At 37.9% G+C, this 22,804-nt stretch overlaps 1 protein-coding gene across 1 annotated transcript in view; it reads right to left on the reverse strand.

Annotated features, from left to right (window-relative positions):
• The window catches only part of LOC132290128 (stomatal closure-related actin-binding protein 1-like), a 36,431-nt gene that overhangs the window by 10,984 nt on the left and 2,643 nt on the right, over nucleotides 1–22,804 (reverse strand). The window contains exons 3-8 of the mRNA XM_059790048.1: nucleotides 22,575–22,703; nucleotides 21,230–21,322; nucleotides 19,455–19,595; nucleotides 18,266–18,334; nucleotides 7,663–7,746; nucleotides 5,146–5,326 (exon numbers count right to left, since the gene is read on the reverse strand). Coding sequence (XP_059646031.1) covers nucleotides 5,146–5,326; nucleotides 7,663–7,746; nucleotides 18,266–18,334; nucleotides 19,455–19,595; nucleotides 21,230–21,322; nucleotides 22,575–22,703 — 697 coding nt within the window. The remainder of the gene's footprint in view (nucleotides 1–5,145; nucleotides 5,327–7,662; nucleotides 7,747–18,265; nucleotides 18,335–19,454; nucleotides 19,596–21,229; nucleotides 21,323–22,574; nucleotides 22,704–22,804) is intronic.

Here is a 22,804-nt window from a genome sequence, read left to right on the forward strand (position 1 = left end):
TTTTTGGTATCAGAGTAAAACAAAAATCTTCGCCTCCCTATCTTCCTCGTCAACGCCGCCACCTTCTCTCTCCCTCTCTCCATTTTCCCTCGCCTCCAACGCACCTCCATCTCCTCCCAGCCCTTGCGCCGGACCCCTCGGGTAAACCTATGTTTTTGACTCCTTTTTTAGGAGAAATCCCTTAGGTTTTTTTATGATGCAATGGTTCTTCTAGTGTTTTTGTTTTCTTTGTGGGTTGCCGGTGTTTGTTTGGCAGCATATTTGGAGGAACGCGCCGATTTTTCCGGCCTTATTTTTCTCTTTCCTCCCTCTTCGACGTGTGGACCAGCCTTATTTTGGTACTATGAGTGATTCTAGTAGCCAAAAGGACACTTTATCTTCAGGCTGTGGCCGCATTGCCGCAGTAGCTGATACTATTGGTGGATATACTACTCCACTGATTGTTGTCCATCCTGCTTCAACTACTCCCAGACCATCTTTTCAGGACTCCAAACAGTTACAGTCCCAGATTGGTCTTCTTCAGGAGCAGTTCGGAGCCTTATCTACTAGGGCCGACTTTTCTACTCCCACGACTACTATAGCTACAGGTACTCCTTTTGCTTATCATGTTAAAGCGGGGAAACCTACTTGGGTTCTGGATTCCGGAGCCAATGATCACATGACTGATGAGTTGTCATTATTTTCTACTCTCGTTACCCCTGTTAATCAGGCTGTTAGTCTAGCCGATGGGTCAACCACCATTATTCGTAGCATCGGAGATATTCATCTATCCCGTGATATTATTTTGACATCTGTTCTTTATGTTCCTAACTTTACATTCAATCTTCTATCTGTTAGCAAACTTGCCAAACCACTAAACAGTGTAGTGATTTTCTTTCCTCATTACTGTGTTTTAAAGGACCTGTGCTCAAAGAGGATTTTTAGCCGAGGATATGAGCATGATGGCCTCTACTACTTTAGGGATCCTCCACCGACACCTCCTCCACTTGCTTCAAGCCTCTGTTATTCCAGTTTCCAGGTCTTATGATTTTTCTTTTCAGACTTTGAGTTTATGACACGCTCGCCTTGGGCATGTAAACTTTCAGTATGTATGTCTACTGTTCCCTTCATTAATAATGGCTTGTAAGGATAATAAGTTTCAATGTAAGATTTGTAAGCTTTCTAAACATACTAGAACCAATTATATTTCTCATATGCATCGTGCACCTAGAATGTTTGATCTCATACATTCTGATGTGTGGGGTCCTTCTGCTGTTACTGCTTTTTCGGGGCATCGTTATTATGTCACATTTATTGATAATTATTCCCGTGGCACATGGGTATATTTACTTAAAAAGAAATCTGAAATTTTTCCATTGTTCACTCAATTCCTCCAAATGATCAAAACTCAATATAAAATTGTTGTTAAGAATATTAGGTCTGACAATGGTCGTGAATATGTTTCCAATGAGTTTCAGTCTCAACTTAACCAACATGGTATTCTTTATCAGCTTACTTGCCCATATACCCCTGAACAGAATGGTGTTGCAGAGCGTAAAAACCGCCAACTAATGTCAGTTGTTCGATGTCCTTTAAGTGGCATGAACGTGCCAAAGTCATACTGGCACATAGCGGTTCTTACAGCTACTTTTCTCATTAATCGTACCCCTAGTAGAGTCGTAAATGGTAAGGTCTCCTTACAAGTGCTTCAGCCTGATACTACTCTTCCATCATACCTCGGGTGTTTGGATTTAAATGTTTTGTTTAGAATCGTAATCCTTCTCGTACTAAACTTGATGACAAGGCCATTAAATGTATCTTTTTAGGATACTCTTCCATGTCAAAAGGTTACCGATGTTATGATCCAGTACACAAACACATGTATCACTCTCTTGATGTCACCTTTCATAAGCACACCCCTTTTTATGGTTCTAACACTATCTTGCATGAAACTTCTACTCTCAATCAAGAGGCTTCTCCTCTTGCTCGTCCTCTTCCTATTTTTCAAGAAAAGTCTTCTCTTGTGGTTTCCTCACCCCCTTTGCAGGTCTATTCACGTCGCCCTCGTGCTCCGCCTCCACTGCCTTCATCCTCCTCAGATTCAGGTTCAAGTACATCTCTCTCTCCTATACATTGCCCTGACCATGTTCCTGTTCCTGAGTCTCGATATCCCACTCGGGACCGCAAACCCCCTGCTCGATTTGGATTCGCTTGTAGTACTGATCATCCTTTCGCAATATATCTCTTATGATGGTCTTTCAGGGTCTTACCGAGCCTTTCTAGGCAAACTTGATTCCATTTCCATTCCCATAAAGTTGTTTGAGGCTCTCCGGAATCCCAATTGGATGTCTGCTATGAAGGTAGAAATGGATGCTTTGCAGCATAATGAAACATGGGAGCTTGTATCTCTCCCTCATGATGAAAATACTGTTGGTTGCAAATGGGTATTCAGTGTTAAATATTAGGCTGATAGCTCTATTGATCGGTATAAAGCCCGTTTGGTGGCCAAAGGGTTTACTCAGATTCCTGGTAAAGACTTTAATGATACCTTCTCTCTAGTGGCTAAATTGACCTCAATTCGTTTGCTTGTCTCCCTAGCTGCCTCTCACAATTGTCCCCTTCATTAGTTTGATGTGAAGAATGCTTTCCTTAACGGTGATCTTTAGAATATTTACATGGATCCTCCACCCGATTTTTGGGCTGAGGGGGAGTATGCTGGAAAGGTCTGTCGATTGCGGAAGTCTTTGTATGGATTAAAACAATCTCCCAGAGCTTGGTTCAGCCGCTTTAGTGATGTAATTCTATCGATGGGGCTTGTTAGATGCCATTCTGACCATATATCTTTTATCCACCATTCCTCCAATGGTCGATGTATCATTCTGCTTGTCTGTGTTGATGATATCATCATTACTGACAATGACATCCATGGGATTGCTCAAGTAAAGCTTCAATTGGCTAAAGTTTTTGATGTGAAAAACCTTGGCCAGCTCAGATATTTCTTAGCAATTTCTTGGCAATTGAGGTTGCTAGATCTAAGCAGGATATCTGTTTATCGCAAAGGAGGTATGTCTTGGATCTTCTTCGAGACACAAGTATGCTTGGGTGTAAACTTGCTTTCACTCCTATGGATCCTAATCTAAATATCTCGGCTGAGTCCGGAGATCTCCTTTCTGATCCCTCGCAGTATCAGCGCTTGGTAGGAAGATTGATTTATCTTACCAACACCCGTCCTGATTTGGCTTTTGCGGTTAGTGTTGTGAGCCAGTTTATGCATGCTCCTCGTACATCTTATATAGATGCGGTATATCATATTCTTCGATATCTTAATTCCTGTCCTGGACTTGGATTATTGTATTCTTCTAGTAAGCAAGTTGGGCTATCTTGTTTCAATGATGCAGACTATGCTGGGTCCAAGACTGACAGACGTTCCACATCTGGCTTCTGTACTTTCTATGGAGACCATCTTATATCCTGAAAAAGTAAGAAACAACTTGTAGTTTCGAGATCTTTAGTAAAGGCTGAGTATTGTGCCATGGCTCAGGGTACTTGTGAGATTCTCTGGCTTCGATCTTTCTTGGAGGAGCTAGGGCTAGGGGAAAAACAGTCCTCAAACTTGTTTTGTGATAATAAGTCAGCCATCATGCTTGCTTCAGATAATGTTCTTCATGAGAGGACGAAACATATAGAGGTGGACATTCATTTTATTAGAGAGAAGGTTCGTTCGGGAATTATCAAGCCGTGTTTTGCTCGTTCCTCTAATCATTCAACCGATGTATTCACCAAATCAATTGGTCCATCTTTGCTTCATTCCTTGATTACCAAACTGGGCTTGATTGATATCTTCACTCCAGCTTGAGGGGGGAGTGTTGAAATATCTTTATTATTATTATTATTAACTGTTTTTAGCCTTTTATAAGGTGTTTTATGTAAGATCCCTATAATCATGGGATCACGTAGATTTTGGCATATTTTCTGTCTTTCTTTGATTTGCTTTCCTTTCTTTGTACCCAATTCTTATATATAAATATAGATCTTGGCTCTCGGTTTGAGTAAGCCAAAACCCAAAACTTCTTTTGTTTTGATACATCATTATGAATTGACTCTTCATGTTCTTATTTCATTGGTTAAAGTTAATAATAGATCTGATGCATAAAAAATAATAATAATGATAATCAGGGATTTGGACAATAAGAATGAAACCAACCAGGCATTTGCTCTAATATTTCCATATAATATTTTACAGATTTGACAATTCACAAAAGCTTGCTCTGATTTTTTGCATTTGCTGTTTTTAGTCAAAAGAGAAATTTTATTCAATTTTTCTACTTTCCCATGGCACTACTAACCTACACCGAGTGCATTCTCATGCTTGTTTAGCCTAGATTACTCCAAGAATAATTCCATGTTTCATTTAAGTGGGTTCCATTATGTTATTCATCGCTTCTCTTCACAAATCACCGGAAAATGGAGATGACATGCGAGTGCTTTTATCGTTCTGCATATTTGCAATATTTTACACATTGAAACAATTACAAGAAATTGCTCGTGCGTAACACACTTAGGCTGGTCATGCAGAAACAATCTTATATTCACTAATGTAAGTCCGGATTCTTAGAAGATGATCAAAGCCTATGAAAATTCCTTCCCATGAGTGAACTTATGCAGGGTAAATGCATAAACAAGTAGCTGCCAAAGAGAAATGTATGGAACAAAAAATAGGCAAACACTTCCCAGGTGGCATTTACAAGAAGCCTAAAGTTTATTACTTTTAGAATTCCTTGTTGACATATAAATGAGTACTCAATTTTCATCTCACGGCAACAATCTCACCAGTTACAACTAAAAAAATGAAGCATATTCTTATTTTATGGGTGCATTTTGGGGGGTAAAAAGGGGGAAGGGGTCTAAGCGAATTACTTAATGATCGCTAGCATTAAACAACTACCTGATCATATGCATCAAACAATCTGTGATCAAAATTAAGACATCCTCAAATTACAAAAAGTCCATATTTGCAAACAACAGAAAGATAGAAACACAAAACTTGCAGTTTATGCTAAATGCATCACAATAAAAAATATAATTTCTTTTTAAGCAGTACCATTTACAGCTTGTCCAACTTGAGCACAGTGAAAAAGTAGCACATGTCAAAGATGGAATGAATACCTGAAATAATTTCCTTTCTGCTACCTTCAGACGGTACACGATACCACTGGATTGAACATTTTGAGACCTCTATAGCTTCGTGTGAGCGAGGTTGGACTCGTAAAAGTGAACCTAAAGTTTCTGACCCACCTAACTCATATAAACAGAACTTGTTCTCCTCAGCCCTCTTGCTTATTGCTAGCTGCAAATGTTAAAGATTAAGATATTGCAGCAAATGAGGAATGAAAAAATTATATCTCCCTCCCACATCTTCTTTTCGTAATATTAATGATTAGGCAAGTTCAGAAGAAGAAACAGCAAAAAAATTAGATGTCTGAAAACAAGTAGAAGACAATCCTATAAAATCAAAGCTGAAATCAACTAAAGGTAAGAAATTGAGAAAATAAGAACCAGTACCCATAAATTTAATGATAAAGTGTTCAGGAGATCAATAATGGAACCAAATAATTATACTCCAGCTATTTCCCCTGAATTACAGGGTAGCACAACAGTAAATTACATATAGGACTTTGTGTTACGGAAAAAATAAGAATAATAAACACCTATGCAGTATTTAGTAGGGGGGGAAAAAGATCTAATTTTCCACTCCCTGTACAACACCGTGGCTTTAAAATTTCAAACTCTTTATTGATAAGTGCAAAAGTTTCGAATTCTTAGGAAAATGAAGAAAATTTTAATTTAATGTAATAATCTTAATGGGATTATTGGGGAAACTAACTTACAAATATTTAGAAGACAATTCTATCCTTGTTTTTGTTATGGCTTTGTGTTTGCACAATATACTTTCTTAATTCTGCAACCATGGCAAAAGGAAAAGCTGAGTTCTCACGCATCTAGGAAGCACGGACACTTCTAGGAGAGCAATGTACCCATATCGGATACATGTCGGATACCAATACTCCACAGATACTCGCGGATACGTGTCCATACTTCTTAAATGTATCCAGAATTTTAAAATATATATTTTAATTTCTAACACGTATCCAATACTTTTTGGATACTTCTTAGGTATTTCGACTACGTATCTAACACTTCTCATACACTTCATCACACATTTTTAACAAGTTTGAACATTAAAATGCAACTTTTCCAACAATAATAACATAGAATAATTGTTAAGAAAAATTCAAATTTTATTAAGTTACGACTAGGGATGCTTGTTTTATGTGTTGTGAAACGAACTTCTATGTTATATTAATGATTGCATTCACATTCATAATATTTATAAAAAAATTGACCAAAAATTAATTTTTTATATATATAAAAATAAAATTTATAAATGTTGTATTGCCATATCCTGCTGTACCCGTATCTTATTTTTTTGATATTTGCCATATCGCCATACCCGTATTATGTCGTATCCATATCCCATATCCCATATCCGTATCTGTGCTTCCTAGTCACGCATGAAAACAAGTTCCAGCAAGTATGGTTGATTAACCTAACCATGATTTGAACCAGTATGGGACAATAGTGCATCACGGTGTGTGATTTTTCAAATTATTGTTTCCCATGCAGGAAATGGCCAATCTACATACAAACAATCCAAGGCAAGTGGGATGTGATGCACGGGTGTGCTTAAGAATTTTCAGAGAGCTAATATTTGTGATACTTAAGATTTTGCTGGTAGACTCAAATAATAAGTATTTGCTACACGAGCGCAATGCAATTAATTATTGAGTACTTTAGGGTAAAAGGATTCAATTTGGGAATTCATCACACAAACAGGAGCACTGGTGGTGACCGCTGGATGTACTTAAGAAAACTTGCAGATGGTATATATATAACTGAGTTGATAACTGGTATTCTTTTTTACATCATTCAAACAATTAAGAACAAGCTTTGGTGCCACATGCTTAAAAACATTATGAAAATACTAAAATTAAATATATGAGGAACTTCAAAATAGAGATATTACAATTAAAACTAATGCCCAATTATGTCAACTTCAAGGGAAAGTGAAATTCTTATGTGATTAAGATTATAATCCAGGCATAATTTGTTTTAATGGGGTCACTTATCAAAAAATAATAATATTAATTTTTTTTAATGGGAAATTGAATTAAAATAAGAAATAGCTCAACACAGCTGGGTGAGGCTGCAAATTATGTTCAATGTAATATTTGTGAGCTACATTATTGAAGAATCAGCATAAAAGGCTGCTACGGCCCTACGAAGTTCACACTCCAAAATAAAAAAAGAAACCACTTTCAATTCTTATGAAGAAGTGAAATTCTATCAGTGAAATAAAATTCTTATACAGCATGTACAGCACTATGGGATTTATTAATGCTACTATCTGTCATAAATGGAGTGGAGTTGTAGGAAATTCAGTTTTTAAGCCATTAAAATTTATTTATAAGTATTGGCTTGAGTGGAATATCCTCGACCTATCTAAAGGGTAGGTTGAGGGTGCAAAGCCCCGATGAGGGCACATTTGTGTTAGTATACTTATAAATATATATATTTTATATATTCATATGGAAAAAGAAGTTATTAAAATAAAACAGTTCAAACCTCCTTTTGCAGCTTCACCGAAAATGTAAACTTCTCTCGAATTTGAATTCTTAGTGCTCTGAGTTCATGTTCCATATCAATAACCTGCAAAACATTTGAGACTTTCTTATAAGAACAAGCGGTTATTCCATTGAAACAAAATATTCAACATCATAAACTGTAAAGGAAGTTCATAATTATGACAAACAAATAGAAAATAATTCATCGGTATCAACTGTGAGAACAAAGGGAAATGCACATTGCTAAGGAACATGAAAAACGAGCATCTGAGAGAGCGGGAGAGAATAAAGTGACAAAATCTAAAATTTCGTGAGAGCAAGAGCGCCCACAAAGAGCTTTGTACACTTATATACTATTATAGTTATAATATGTGCATGTATACAACACTTTTAATATTTGTACATATGCTAAAGCCGATTACCTAGTATAATAATAAAAATTTAATCTCAAAAGATAAGCATGAGTAAATGTGTTTGAACTATATGTCGTCATTATTTTCTATGTGAGGAGATATGTAATATTAGCAATAATTTAAAATATCAAAAGCTATACTGTATTTTCATTTTTTAAGAAACACGCGCCAAGAAATCTATGCATTAATTTTAGATTCTTAGAGAGATGCTATTTAAATTTTTATACATGAAAGAATTACTATAAAAATGAAATAAAATAAAATAAAATACAAAGCATCTTAACACCCACACCTATGTGATATATACACCCACACCTAATACAATTAGATTACTACATTAGTTTAAGAACTTATTTTGACACCTCTTATAATTAGGGTTTGTTACGACAAACACAGCGAACCCAGAAACAATCAAGAAACATGACAGGAAGTAAACAAGCCACACACAAAGAACAAAGAGATTTAGCGTGGTTTGGTAAAGCCTACATCCACGGTGAAGATCCGGTGAAAAAATTCACTATACGAAAATCTGAAGATTACAAGTTTCTGCCCTGAAACCCTAGCTCTCGCTCTCACTCTCTTTTCTGCAATTTTCAGTCTCTCTATATTCCAATTCCAAACCCTAAGCGCCCTTATATATCGGATTACAAGAGAGTACTAAATAGAGTCCACAGGCCGCAAGCAGAAAACCGGGTCAAAAAGTTTCCTCAAGACGCTGCCCCCGAACCCCCATGCGCTTAGGCCCACACAAAGCTCAATCAATGGTCGTTGGGTCGTAAAGCAACCCGGCACCAAATTCGGGCCATAACATCACAGGACTAGGTAAATAAAAAAATAATAATAATAACCAACATGAAGCTGACAACAATATGACAACGGTTTGTTATCCTTTCTTCATAAATGTCACATGGTATTGTATATCATTCAAGAAATGAGAAAACGTTACGAGTTTGAGGATTCACTAAGGGCCCGTTTATTAACGCTTTCACTTTCTTATTTTTACTTTCTCAAAAAGAAAAATCATGATTTTGATTTCTTCAACTGAAATTGAAAGTAAAATAATGTTCAATAATTTATTTTACTTTCAAAATTTTGAAATCAAAAAATAAGAAGTTTAATAAATTTAATTTTATTTTCCTGTTATATTCGTCTCTCTAATTTTTTGTTATCTTTCTCTCTCTAAAATGATTACTATGTTTACTTTGCTTGCTGTTACTTCCATCTCATCACAAAGAAGAAGAAAAATAGAATACGAGAAGTAGAATAGAGAAGAGAGAGAGAGAGAGAGAGGAAGAATAGAGAAGAAAGAGAGAGAAAGAGAAAGAGAAAGAGGAAGAGTCACGATACATCATTCTTTCTTGGTCATCTTGTGTGTAAGAGATGGGCAACACACAGAGGCTTCTTGCGTCTGAGATGGGAATTATTGTGTGCCAATGCCGGAATCCATGGAAATCAGAGCCTTGAATTTGGGTCTCCCTCTCGGATGCCGGAATCCACAGACAAACTTACTGGGACTAGAATTTTGGAGTATGAATTGCTTGTGGATGCGAATTTGGGTCTCCCTCTCCTATGCCCAATTGCCGGATTCCTTGCTCATATCGTCATAGCCTTGTCGCCGTTCGATCCACCGATAAGTTCAGTCTGGCCTCATCTTGGAGACATTCCTCGCCGCTTCAACACCTCCACCATCTCAAAACCCTCACTCACCATCACCCCCTCTCTGCGAATCCCATGCCGGCCCCGTCGTGCTTTGCGCCAAAATTCTGGGAAGCTTGCAAAAACCAAAGAAGATTTCGGATGTGGCGATGATGGCGGTGGTTGTCGACGTCGAAGGTCTGCTTTCGGTTTTTTTTTTTTTTTTTTTGACTGAAGTTGATTCAGGTATATTCATCGCTTTTAATGTGTGTGAGAGAGAAGAGAGATGGTTCTGGCAGTAGCTATGGTGGGAGAAGGTGGTAGTGGCAATGACCATGGTGGAGGGGATGGTGGTGAGAGATGGTTAGAATATTTTTTATTTTATTTTTATAAATAGTGCTACAGTAGAGAAAGTAATTTGTGTGAACAGTGTAGAAAATAGAGAAAGTAAGGATTTCTCACTTTCTGTTATCTTCACAAAATTAGAAAGTACTTTCTTAAAGCAAAAAAGTGAAAGTATTTTATTAAACATGATTTTTACTTTTACTTCATAATTTTAGGAATTGACAGTAGAAATCAAGAATCATTCCTGTAAGTAAACAGGCCCTAATTGAATTCGAGGATTCATAGAATTTAATTTACGAATTAGGGAAAGATTTGCTCCTAGAGAGCTAGTTTACGCATGGAATGTGAGAGCGAAACCCCTTTAAGACGATTGTGTGACTTAGCCACTACTAGCAAATGTCAGGCCCTAAAAATCACAAAATTGTGCCTCAAAGTAAAAGAAAATTAGCAAGAAAAAATAAAATAATTGTACAAATAGAAGCAAATTAACATGAACAAAATTAACACAGTAACCCCCAAGTCCCAAAACAAAAAACAATCCATACTTCTGAAGTGGTATCAAAAGGCTTACAAATAAATAAATAGAATTAAGTTCAAGCCATGAATTTCAATTAGGTCCGAAAATATGAAAGTAAATAGCAAAATATATAAATAGTAAAACAGAACAAGATGGCACTAAAAATGATAAACGTCGACCAAGAGGAATAAACCTTAAACAAATTAAAATTAAAAATAAAAATCACTTACATATGGCAGCACTTCCTAAAGGGCAACAATATGAACAGGAAAAGAAAACGTGGGAAAACAAGACATCATAAGACAAAAACAGAAAACTTATAATCTTGCCACTTCAAATCGTTCTTCAACTTATAAGTTGGAGCATGAATGCCCAACTTGCCATTGAGATGACGAGTAGCAAAACCAAATCTTCAATAATAGGAAACAACGTCAATTACTTAAAGATTTTCCTCCACTGATTTCTCCATTAAATCTTCAATTCTCCCCCTCAAGTTGGAGCATGAATGCCCAACTTGCCATTGAGATGACGAGTAGCAACAAGTGTGAATGATGAAGAGAGAAGACGAAGAACAATGCTACCAAACACACCGACAGCCCAAACAAGTCAACAAAAAATTGCCGGAGACACGGCAAAGACGAAGACAGTGCTACCGAACACACCGGCAGCCCAAACAAGTCAATAAAAACTACTGGAGACACGGCAAAGGTGAAGAACATTATTGCCGAACAAACCGGCAACCCAAACAAGTCACAAATAACACCGAGAAACTCTTAGCAACATTTCAGATGCTAAGGGAATACCCCAAAACAGGGGTCCAAACCTAGGAAGATAAATCAGGCTCTGATATCATGTTGTAAAGCATAAAATGGAAGCGAATGGAAATTAAACGAGTAGAACACACGAATATTACGTGGTTCAGCTACTAGGGCCTACATCCACAGCACAACAAAGGGCTACATCACTTTTGTAATACTCTTTCAATTTATACACAATACAATGTTGGAGGCTCCTTTATATAGGAGACGAAATTATGAGAATGGAAAGAGAGAAAATAGGAAATAAGGAGGATTTTTCTCCACTGATTCCTCTATAACACCAAATCTTCAATAATAGGAAACAACGTCAATTACTTAAAGATTTTCCTCCACTAATTCCTCCATTAAATCTTTAATAAATTAGAACCAACAAAAATACAACTACCAAAAGTAGAACGACAGTCATCCCGAGAGCCGCCCAATCAGCATCTGAATAGGCAAAGAGATGCATGTCTTTGATAGGAATAAAATGCAAGCCAAACTAAATTGTACCTTTCACATATCGAAGAATTCGTTTGACGACATCAAAGTGAGCTAAAGTCGGAGCATGCATAAAGAGAGATACTTGATTCACGACATAAGAAAAATCTGGTCGTGTGATAGTGAGATATTGGAGCCCTCCTACTAATTGTCGAAAAGGAGTACGATCAACAAGAGGAGTGCCATCATCTTTAGAGAGTTTAGTACCTGAGACAACCGGACTAGCAAGAGGTTTGGTGCCCGTCATGCCAGCACGGTCAAGGAGAAAAAGAGCATATTTAGACTGAGTGAGGGCAATAGACTAAGAAGAACGATCGGGCCTTATACCGTTCAATAGTACCATCTGGTTTTTGTTTGGTACGAAACACCTATTTACACCCGAGAACATTCATGTGAGGGTGGCGAGGAACAAGAGTCCATGTATGATTTTTAAGAAGAGCATTAAACTCTTCAGTCATAGCCTTATGCCAATGAGCATGTTTAGTAGCAACCGTAAAAGATGTGGGATTCGGGGAATGTCGGATAAGGTTGAAAGAAGGCAATAGGGTAGCAGGTGCTTGGTGGCTAGGAAAGCTTTTGGTTTTCGGATGCCTAACTTAGATCCGGTGATCACGGGATGAGTAGAGGTAGTATAGGGGGAGGAGGTTCAAAAATGGGAGAAGGTGGTGGAGAGGCATGTTATTATGGAGGCGGATTGTGATGAGACGTGGGAGGGGAAGAAAGCTCAATGGAAGGGGAGAGAGACTCGAGCGAGGGAGGTGGCACAAGTGGATTAGAAACCACAATAAAGGAATTAGACAATGAGTCCGGGGATAACCATTAAAGACAGACCGGAGGAGAGACCCGAGAAGATGAGACTGAGTTGGTAAAGGAAGGATATGGAAAGAGAGTCTTGTCAAAAACCACATGACGAGAGATGTAGAGGTGATTTGTGAGAGGATTAAAACATTTTTATCATTTATGACGAGTGCTATATCCCAAAAACACACATTGTGTAACGACCCACACCACCACATGGTATGATATTGTCCGCTTTGGCCTGAACCCGCACGGTTTTGCTCTTGGACTTTACCCCAAAAGGCCTCATACCAATTGGAGTGAGACACCTAGATATAAGCACTTCACCTTTCCCTTTCCCAGGCGATGTGGATTGTACACCCGTAACTCGCTAGTATGGTAGCCTGTCAGTGTCTCGCACCCGCCCACGGCACACCCGTCCACAGGGTCATCACAATCCACCCCCCTTGAAGGCCCGACGTCCCAGTCGGCACACTTCCGGCTGGGTAAGGCTCTGATACCATTTGTAACGACCCACTCCACCACATGGTATGATATTGTCCGCTTTGGGCCTGAGCCCGCACAGTTTTGCTCTTGGGCTTTTACCCCAAAAGGCCTCATACCAATTGGAGTGACATACCTACATATAAGCACTTCACCTTTCCCTTTCCCAGGCGATGTGGGATTGTGCACCCGTAACTCGCCAGTGTGGTAGTCTGTCAGTGTCTCGCACCCGCCCACGGCACACCCGTCCACAGGGTCATCACACATTGTCTAGTGCGAGGTTGAAATTTGTGTGTGTTATAGGAGGCTAAATAAGGGTAACATGCACAGCCAAACACACGCAAATTATCATAAGTGGGAGAAGAGCCAAACAAAACTTCGTTAGGAGATTTATTGTCAGAACTTTGGTGGGAAGCCGATTAATAATATAAACTGATGACTGAAATACCTCAACCCAAAAGGTTTTGGGAAGTTGGGCTTGGTCTAAAAGGGCAAGACCCATGTGAACAAGATGGCGATGGTTTCGTTCCGCAACGCCATTTTGTTCAGGGGTTTTTAGGCAAAAGAATCGGTGTTGTATTCCATTTGAATTTAAGAAATGAAATCTCTAAAGGGAATGAAATTTTAGTGTCTGAAAAACTAAAGGAAAGTTTAGACATTTTGCTAACTAAACAACTAGGACAAATAGATTTAGTTAAGTAAGATCCATCAACAGTGATGGCATGGGTCGAGGCAAGACGTCGGAGGATTTGATGATGGGGATGGCCTAAACGCACATGCCAGACATCTCCACATGTGCGACGGCTGATGAGAGTGGTATGAGGAGGAGACACACATGGACCAGAGGAGGTACTAAGAGAGGGTAAAGACCACATTCACATGGACCGTGGAGTAGGATTTTCCCTGTGGCGCAATCCTTAATAACAAAACCACAAGAGTGAAAAACCAAATAACAATTAAGATCATGAGTGAGTTGAGCGATAGAGATAAGATTTTTCTAAATAGAAAGAACACAAAAGACATTTTTAAGAGTTAAAGAGGAAGAAGGAGTAGTGAGAGTAATTTTACCAATATGAGTGATAGGTATAGTTTTTCCATTACCCACACTTACGGAGTCGCTGCCAAGATACTCACTGGGTGATTGAAAGGACTGAACATTAACAGTCATATGATTGGTGGTGCCAGTGTCTGGATACCACTGATGATCTTAAGAATGGAGATGCATCGTAGCAAAGGCCAATGGTGAGTCATCAGCCTGATAAGTTAGATCAAAACGGTTATAGCAGCGGAGTGCAGTATGACCTCGACCACCACAAATCTGGCAGATGTCCGAAAGAGCAAAGCCAAGAATACCGCTGTTGGAACGGGGGCCAGAAGAGGCATAGGAGGGGCGACCACGATCAAAGGAAGGTTGGCCAGAGGGGTTTGAAGAAAAATTAGAAGAAATTTGGAGAGTTCCGACCACGGCCGCCTCGATAACCACAACCACCACGTGTTACTACAAATGCCGTGTTTGATCAGTTTGCTGAGACATATTGGTGGTATGAGAGAGATGGAGCTCATGAAAGAGGAAAAGTGGTTGTAATTCAACAAAGGAAATGGGGTCAAAGCGAACCATAATCGCCATATGAAAAGACTTATACTTGGGGCCAAGACTGGTGAGGACATGTAAAACAAGATCAGATTCGGAGAGAGGTTGTTGGATGGCTGCAAGAGCATCCGAAATGCCCTTAATTTCATGTTGATAGTCAGTGATAGAATAAGAACCTCCTTTGAGGTTTTGAAGATAAAAGAGCAAGGAAAGAGAGTGTTGGCTAGAGGAGGCAGAGAAAGCTTTTTCCAAAGCAAACCTGACGTCATGAGAAGTTGGTAGCCCAATAACTTGAGCAAGAACAGCTTCGGTAAGGGTGGCATTCATCCAACTTAAGAGAAGTTAATCAGTGAGAGTCCAAAACGTAAACGCAGGACTATAAACAGTAATAACAACACCTTTATCAATGGTGTCACACGGTGGAGAAAGAAAGCCATTGACATAACAGAGGAAATCATGAGAACGAAGAATAGGAAGAAACTGACTTTTCCATAAGAGATAGTTGGAGTGGTCAAGTTTAATGGAGACTAGATAGGAGATATGGTGAAACGGAGTAGACAGAGGTGCAGCCAAGAGAGACGAATCTGAAAGTGGTGAAGTTGGAGGCAAGAGAGGGAGATGAGGGCGCTGTGCTGTCAGAAGAAAACATGCTACCGGTTTGGAGAAGAAGAAAAAAAAAAAGAATGATTATTACTTGGAGAAGAGAATATTATGGCTCTGATACCATATAATTTTATATGTTTTGCATATCGCAATAGGACTGCAGTCATTTGTATTTATAATACAGAATATTGGATTACGAAGGAAAGACTAATAATCCCTATAATCAAGCTATACAATAGGAATGAATAATAATCCCTATAATCAAACTATACAATAGGAAAGAATAATATAATCTCTATAGTCAACTATACATTAGGAAAGAATAATAATCCCTACAATCAAGCTCCATAAATCAACCTAGAATCAAGGAATCAAGGTGGTTGATTTATATCTTTACAATCTTCATAACCGGGGATGGCATCATCAACCCCATCCTTGGCGGCGGTCAATCGTAAAAATTCTGCAAACTGAACCATAATTTTTGCCACCGACGACAAACATCACGCTACACCACCGCTTTCATCAAGGTGTCAGATCTACACAACTCCGCCATTACGCGCCTCCATGCACCTCATCGTGCCGGATATTCATGTATCCGCCACTAACGCCCTCCGTGCGCCGCAACGTGCCAAATCTTCACGGATATGCCACCACGCGCCTTATCTTCACAAATCTGCCACCACGCGCCTTAAGTGTCGAATCTTCACACATCCGCCACCAATATGTCGAGCCACTACACTTCTATGCGTCTCCAGTGGTTTTTATGTCAATGCACCTCTACGCGTCTTAATGTGCCGAATCTTCACGAATCCGCCACCATGCACCCCAATGTGCCGAATCTTCAGAAATCCACCACCATGTGCTTCCGTTCGCCTCAACGTGTCGGACCACTATGCTTCCGTGCACCTCCAGTGATCTGCACGTCAACTGCGCTTCCACGCATCTCCAGTGGTATTCGTGCTTAACCAATGCTTTCGTGATCTTGTCTCCAAACTCAAGCTCTCAAGCTGACCTTGAGTTTAAAGAGGACTTGTTAGATTATCCCTATTATACCTCTTACCTACCACCTAAGGTTTCTTGTTCACTACATTGTTACCTTTTATAGTACCTACCTACCCAATTGCCTTGTATAGCTTTCGCCTATAAATAGGCCCTTTTTATGTGTTACAAGATTCATCAATTCAATATATAGTTTACTTATTTCTAACATGGTATCACTGATGCTCACTAGTAATAGTCTTCTTAGTCCACCGTCGTCACTGCCGAGGATGGCACCATAAGCCCCATCATCGGCGGCAGTCAATCGTCAAAGTTCTACAGACAAACACATCTCCTTTTCCCTCTGCCACCAAATCTTCATAGATCCACCACCGCATGCCTCAACATGCTGGATCGTCACAGATCCACCACCCACGCGCCTTCGCGCTCCTCAACGTGTCAAATCTTCACGTATCTGCCACCACGTGCCTCTGTGTCCCTCAACATGCCGGATCTTCACGAATTCGCCATCATGCGCCTTTGCGCGCCACAAAGTGGCGAATTTTCACAGCTCCGCCACCGCACTTCCATCCGCCTTAATCTACATAATAGGTGAAAACCCATCTACATCGTGGGTGAAAACGTATCCACTGAGCATGGGTCTATATCATGGGTGAAAATCCATCAAATTAACACACCTCAACGTGCTTCACAGATCTGCCATCAACATGCCTTTGCGAGCCTAAACGTGTCGGATTTTCATAAATTCTCCATCACTCCAGGACCTGCTGCTGATATCTTCACCAATTCTTCTTCTGCCAGAATGACTACAAGATTTAGTTTCCAAACTCAAGTTATCTACTCAACCACCTTGAGTTTGAGGGGGATGTTAAAGTATAATATTCACATGATGTATTTACTTAGACACGCTACATTCACTAAACACCTTCGTTGCACGCTACATTACTGCCTTGTATAGCACTCACCTACCCAGTTGCATTGTATAGTTTACTTGTATAGCACTCACCTACCCCTATCCCTCGCCTACAAATAGGATCCTTATGTATAGTTTATTTAGGCAAATACAATATATACATTCTCCAAATCTTCTAACAGGATCCAACTCAACTAGACAAGCCTTAATCCCAACTACTTATCCACATTCTCTTGTCTACTTTATATGACACCATATCATTGATTCAATAAATGGTGATAACGTCCTTTCCCCCAACCTCCACACATGTTCTTACAAGACATCATCCCCTTGTCTTTTAAGACCTTCAATTTGAATAAAATCACTTCCTTAGACGTTGCATTAATTGGCCTATTTTGCCTGTGGCCAAACTAGCACCACCTTGAAACAAGATCACATTGTTGGAATGTGCCTGCCATTAAACAATAAAAACCAGATGATTGTAATATTTCATTTCCTAAGAGAATGTCAACATATGACACAGCCTTCACCGGTAACGTTTTTGTCATACCATTTTCACAATTTAATTCCAGACACAAGAAGAGAAGCACAGTAGCTTTACGTAGAAAGCAAGCTTAAAATCTGCAGCCACTGCCACCCAAAACTTGAGGATGCTTGCAGCAAACTGAATTTATAAAAGCAGGGTCTGTTATTGGTCCTTATCATTTAAGCTAAGCTTTGCAATTATTAACTCTTTTAACAGTATCAGCAATATTCAAAAAACAATTTAATAAAAGAAATATATATTGAATTAAAAGAATTCTGCACCGTAACAATCAGGTATGGATTTGCATTTTAAAAGTGTGATTCAGCAGAAATAATGCTGGGCTCATCCCGATATTTTTTTTCCCTACACCACGGGCCATGTGGGGAGGGGGCTTGGCAATTGATATTCACAAATCAGGCAGCAGTGAAATTCCCATAAATTTATGTGCAACATCAAACAGTAAAGAGCTTGGTCTTAACACACCTTGCTGGGATGATGCAACAATCTAATTCTTCTAGCCTCTTGAACCTCCTCCATTAGTCCCTCCACTTCCTAGAAAAATTAAGCGTTATATATTAGATAACAAGTATCTTCTATAACCAATGGTGAACATCAGTGTCCACCTCAAAAGATAACTCATCTTCCATGCACATTGCCCAATTCTATACCACTAAATGGACGCAGATGATGGCATAACATATAATGAAAAGAATGTGGTTCAAGCATTGAAGGTTCTCAGGGGGAAAATATGATTCATAAAGCTTGAACGTATACAAGAGATCTAGGTGCAGAAAAGCAACTTCCGATAATACTTCTACAATTAAAATTAGAAAATCCTAACCATGTTACACACATAAGATTCTACTCAGAAAACAATGGCATGAAAGTATAACTATGAAATCAATTCACATTAAGGAACTGCGGTATGTTTTCAGTTATTTGGGAAAAAATAGAAAAGTATTAACGCAAGATGGTCATAGCAATGCCTTCTTGACTGAGAAATATTGTTTACATAAGTCAGTAGAAACATATAGCAACAATTATAGCACAAACTCCCAAATAACACACACTACCACTGTGGCAAAACAAGTAACTGTTTTTACAGATGCAGCAAAAACTGTGGAGACATGATTGCATCAGTCAACAAATTTGGTAGTGTCTAATCATATCTAGGTAAAAACTGTGGAGACATGATTGCATCATCAGGTAAAGTTTTAAGTATAAATTAAGACAACAACTGCCTTGCATGAGAATTTGTAAATCTAATTCTATAGACCGGTTTGAAGTCTAGAAATTTTCAAGGATCATCACTAAGAGTCATGTGATACAAAGACTCAGGAGCTTATCTTAGATGGTTCAACACAAGGTTTACAGGTCTGCTAATTTTTCCTTTTTTCTTCTTCTTCAATATTTACTTCACTTACAAGATGAGGGCCGCGATCTAATCTTCCCTGCAACCAACAGAAATGACCTACTGGTTTTTGCTTTTTTTATTGTTCAAAGAAAAAATTGTGATTGGTTTTCATCTTCCAAACCACACTTGAGTTTTGTTGAAATTTAATGAGCCAAGTATCAATAAGATCAGCTGACTTGTTAGAAGTTAGAGCTAAGCTTGAACATAAGTTATGTGCAACCATTATTTTAGATTTAAAAGAAAACACTCAGTGGGAACCTGCTTTTCTGAAGTCTGAGAAATTCTTTCTTGTTCCTCGAGGGCCTCTCCAAATCTTTGCACTACTGCTCTAGCGCTCTCAATCTCAGCACAAGCAAAAGATCTTTCTTGGTTAACCAATTTTTTAGCATCTTCTGAAGCCTGAAAAGAAATAATGCATTCAGTTTCTCTGAAAAAACACATGCACACATGAACATTAACAAAAAAAGAAAAAGAAAAAATCAATGCAGTTCAGATATAAAACTGGAAGGAAGCAAAAGCTATAAGAAATTATTCATCTTGAGCGCATTAATTGCAATCGCTTGAATTTAAACTTAGGTAGCAGTTAAGTTGACCAAGGAAAAAGCGGATGGTTAATAAAACTAGTTATACGGCTAGAAACATGGAGATGATGCACAGAACAAAGCATTGTCAATGTCTTATAATGTACCTTTTGATTTTTGTTATATTATTACTTCAAAACAAGTAAAAATACCATATCACTCTATGAAAATAAAAGAAAACAATTCAAAAATACAAACATTTATTCTTGTCGCAAGTCCTTGAGTTTGAGGATGTACCAAATCTAACACTTAAGACACAATTCCCAAACCAACAGATGTATATCATAGTAACCAAGTCGATATAACATAACTTCCAACTCTGCCATACTTTATTATGTCCGTTGTTCCATAACTCCTTTGGTTATAAAAGTTCTTCTCACATCATGAAAAGCTATCCTTTATGTTGGGAGCTTATTGTTACCTTTCATTTCTTCAATATTAACAATTAACATAGTTTTAGGGTATCTCCATACAGTATTAGATATTAGCTTTATAATTCAAAGAAATACAGATAGTTTATACATCTATATCCCACAGCTCCTTTAATTATAAAAGTTCTCTCTTGAATTATATAACCAATTCATGACAAGGTATCCTGCATGATGGAAGCTTATTATTACCTTAACTTTTTTTGCCCCTGTTGGGACTTGAAACCTCAGCTTCTACTTTTGAAGTTGAGGAATATTACCTTAATGTACTACCGAGTTAATTTCATACCTACTAGATACAAGAAGTTGTAATCCTATAACTAGTAAGAAATAGATATAATAGATATTTATTGACATCAATCAAGCATCCTCCCTCCCACACGCCCCAAGATTTATTATGTTCTTTTATTCCAATAATAATTGCAATCAAGTCTACATGCATGAAACGGATGCACATCCTGAGTATGATTAAAGACATAGTTTATCACTAGTCAGTAACATGTGATACACAGCAGATATGTATATGATAAGGAAAATCAACATGTACAGCTATTGTTTCTCCAATAATTAATGGGATTTTACAATACACTTATGATAAAGGATATATTATATATCACTTTTAATTTTATGTATATTTTTAGAAAAAGTAATTATAAGCATATTTCTGCCAACTATTGTTCCGACAGTAATTTAAGGAGGGAAAGTGTACATTAACTTAAAAGAATCTACTATCTATCGTGCATTGTTACCAGAATATGATGTCATGTAATTATGCAGCTTATATTGGAGAAGCCAAAACCTTATGTCTGTCATAACTTTTCTTAAGCTACACAGGAATTATTAGGAAATTTGAAATTTTAAAATTTGTAAATAAGAAGATCAGAATTGAAATTTGGATTACGTGATAATATTTGATCCTCCTATTATCTAAAAATTGCAAGGATCATAATATGAAAAGAAAAGAACACCAAAATGTGCCGTCATATTTTTTTTATGAGAAGCAAATAATTGCCATCATCTTGACCTGCTTCAGAAAGTTCACTAGTTTTTTGACTTCAAACTTTTCTTGAATCAACTCTCCTTCTTTTTGAGTCAACTTCACTGCCAAAGCTTCCACCTGCACAAAGTCACCAAAGTTTGAAGCACTTCTCATTTTATAAATCTGGGATTCACTAATAAAGGGCATTATATACTCATCCTCCAAACGAACAATAAGATTCAGACAGATAATTTTTTGTAGCATATAATTTTGATTAATAAACTAAATTTAAATAAAATGATATAGTATCTGCAAGACCACGTTGATCCTAACCTGTCACTTGAAAGCATGAAATGTTATAAACGATGTATTTCCATTTGAGACTGCCCAGATGGTTAATATGATCAATTGTTACATATAAACATTTCAAAATGACTGAAGATGGTGAAGTACCATCTAGGACACCCGACACAATATGACCCATATACGGGTTAAATGTTAGCGATACTGAAACATGTACCAAAAAGGCATCTAGACAAAGAGTATTTGTAGAAACTAGGAATTATTCCAATGATACATAAATAATTCAAAATGAGTGACATAACCATGTTGAACATGCCCATTACAACAGAAGAAAATTGGATACTCAGCAGTTCATTTACGTGCCATTGTCTTAGAGCGTCTTGAGATTTGGGAATTAGACAGATTTGGGACCAAGACACACACCCAAACCTGAAGGCATAATGTAAGTCATCCAGTAATAGGTAAATCAACCTTTAATTCTCGAATTTACAAAAAAATAAAAATGGCCCATTAGTTAGAAGTAAAAAATGTTTTATGTTAAAAAGACTAAAGAACATACTTTCCAATCGTCCGGTAAGTTATTTCCGTTCTCTTTTTTTTTTCCAACCATAAGCAACAAGCACAATCACCAGTCCCCCCACACACAAAGCCAATTAAGGTTTGCCATGTACATATTTTCTTTATTCTTTGGTAGACTACTATGCTTATTGAAATGGCTATTGCTTATTGGAATGTCTCTAATAAAAATATTTAGTGGGAATACTGGATTACATGTAACATGGGCTACAAATATTATTTGGGACTTGTACAACAAGTAGGCCAAAGCATGCAGCATAAGGGAGATGCAACAATATCGTTCATGGCTCATTTTCTGTATATCTTCAATCTATATTATATATAGCATGATCAAAATAAATTCAAGAAAAATATTAAACATTGTTGTGCATATCCAAAAATGTATTTTATTCAACATGGCATCAAATATATGCAGTGATAAAACAACATCAAACTACTTGGGTTAAAGAGCATTTACACCGAACAGCTCATGACAGTTATCAAATGAGAGAAAATAACACACAAGACTAACCATAGAAATAGCTTTATCTACATCTTCCTTGTTACATCCAGCCAATCGGCCTCTCAGAGATTCCAGTGCATCTCTAAGTTTCTTCAAAAGAACATGTCCCTCTAAAGAAGCCACCTCTCTAAGTTTAGCCTGGATACCAAGAAAAACTTGTGTATAGTTCACTTGCTCATCTGGAATTCTCACTAGAGTCTTCCCAGAAAGAGATAAGAGTGAATTAAATTAGAAAGGAA

The sequence above is a fragment of the Cornus florida genome, unplaced genomic scaffold (genome assembly GCF_030987335.1).
Source record: "Cornus florida cultivar Cherokee Brave unplaced genomic scaffold, ASM3098733v1 CherokeeBrave_3.0.0_Hap2_Chr02, whole genome shotgun sequence".
Lineage (NCBI taxonomy): Eukaryota > Viridiplantae > Streptophyta > Magnoliopsida > Cornales > Cornaceae > Cornus > Cornus florida.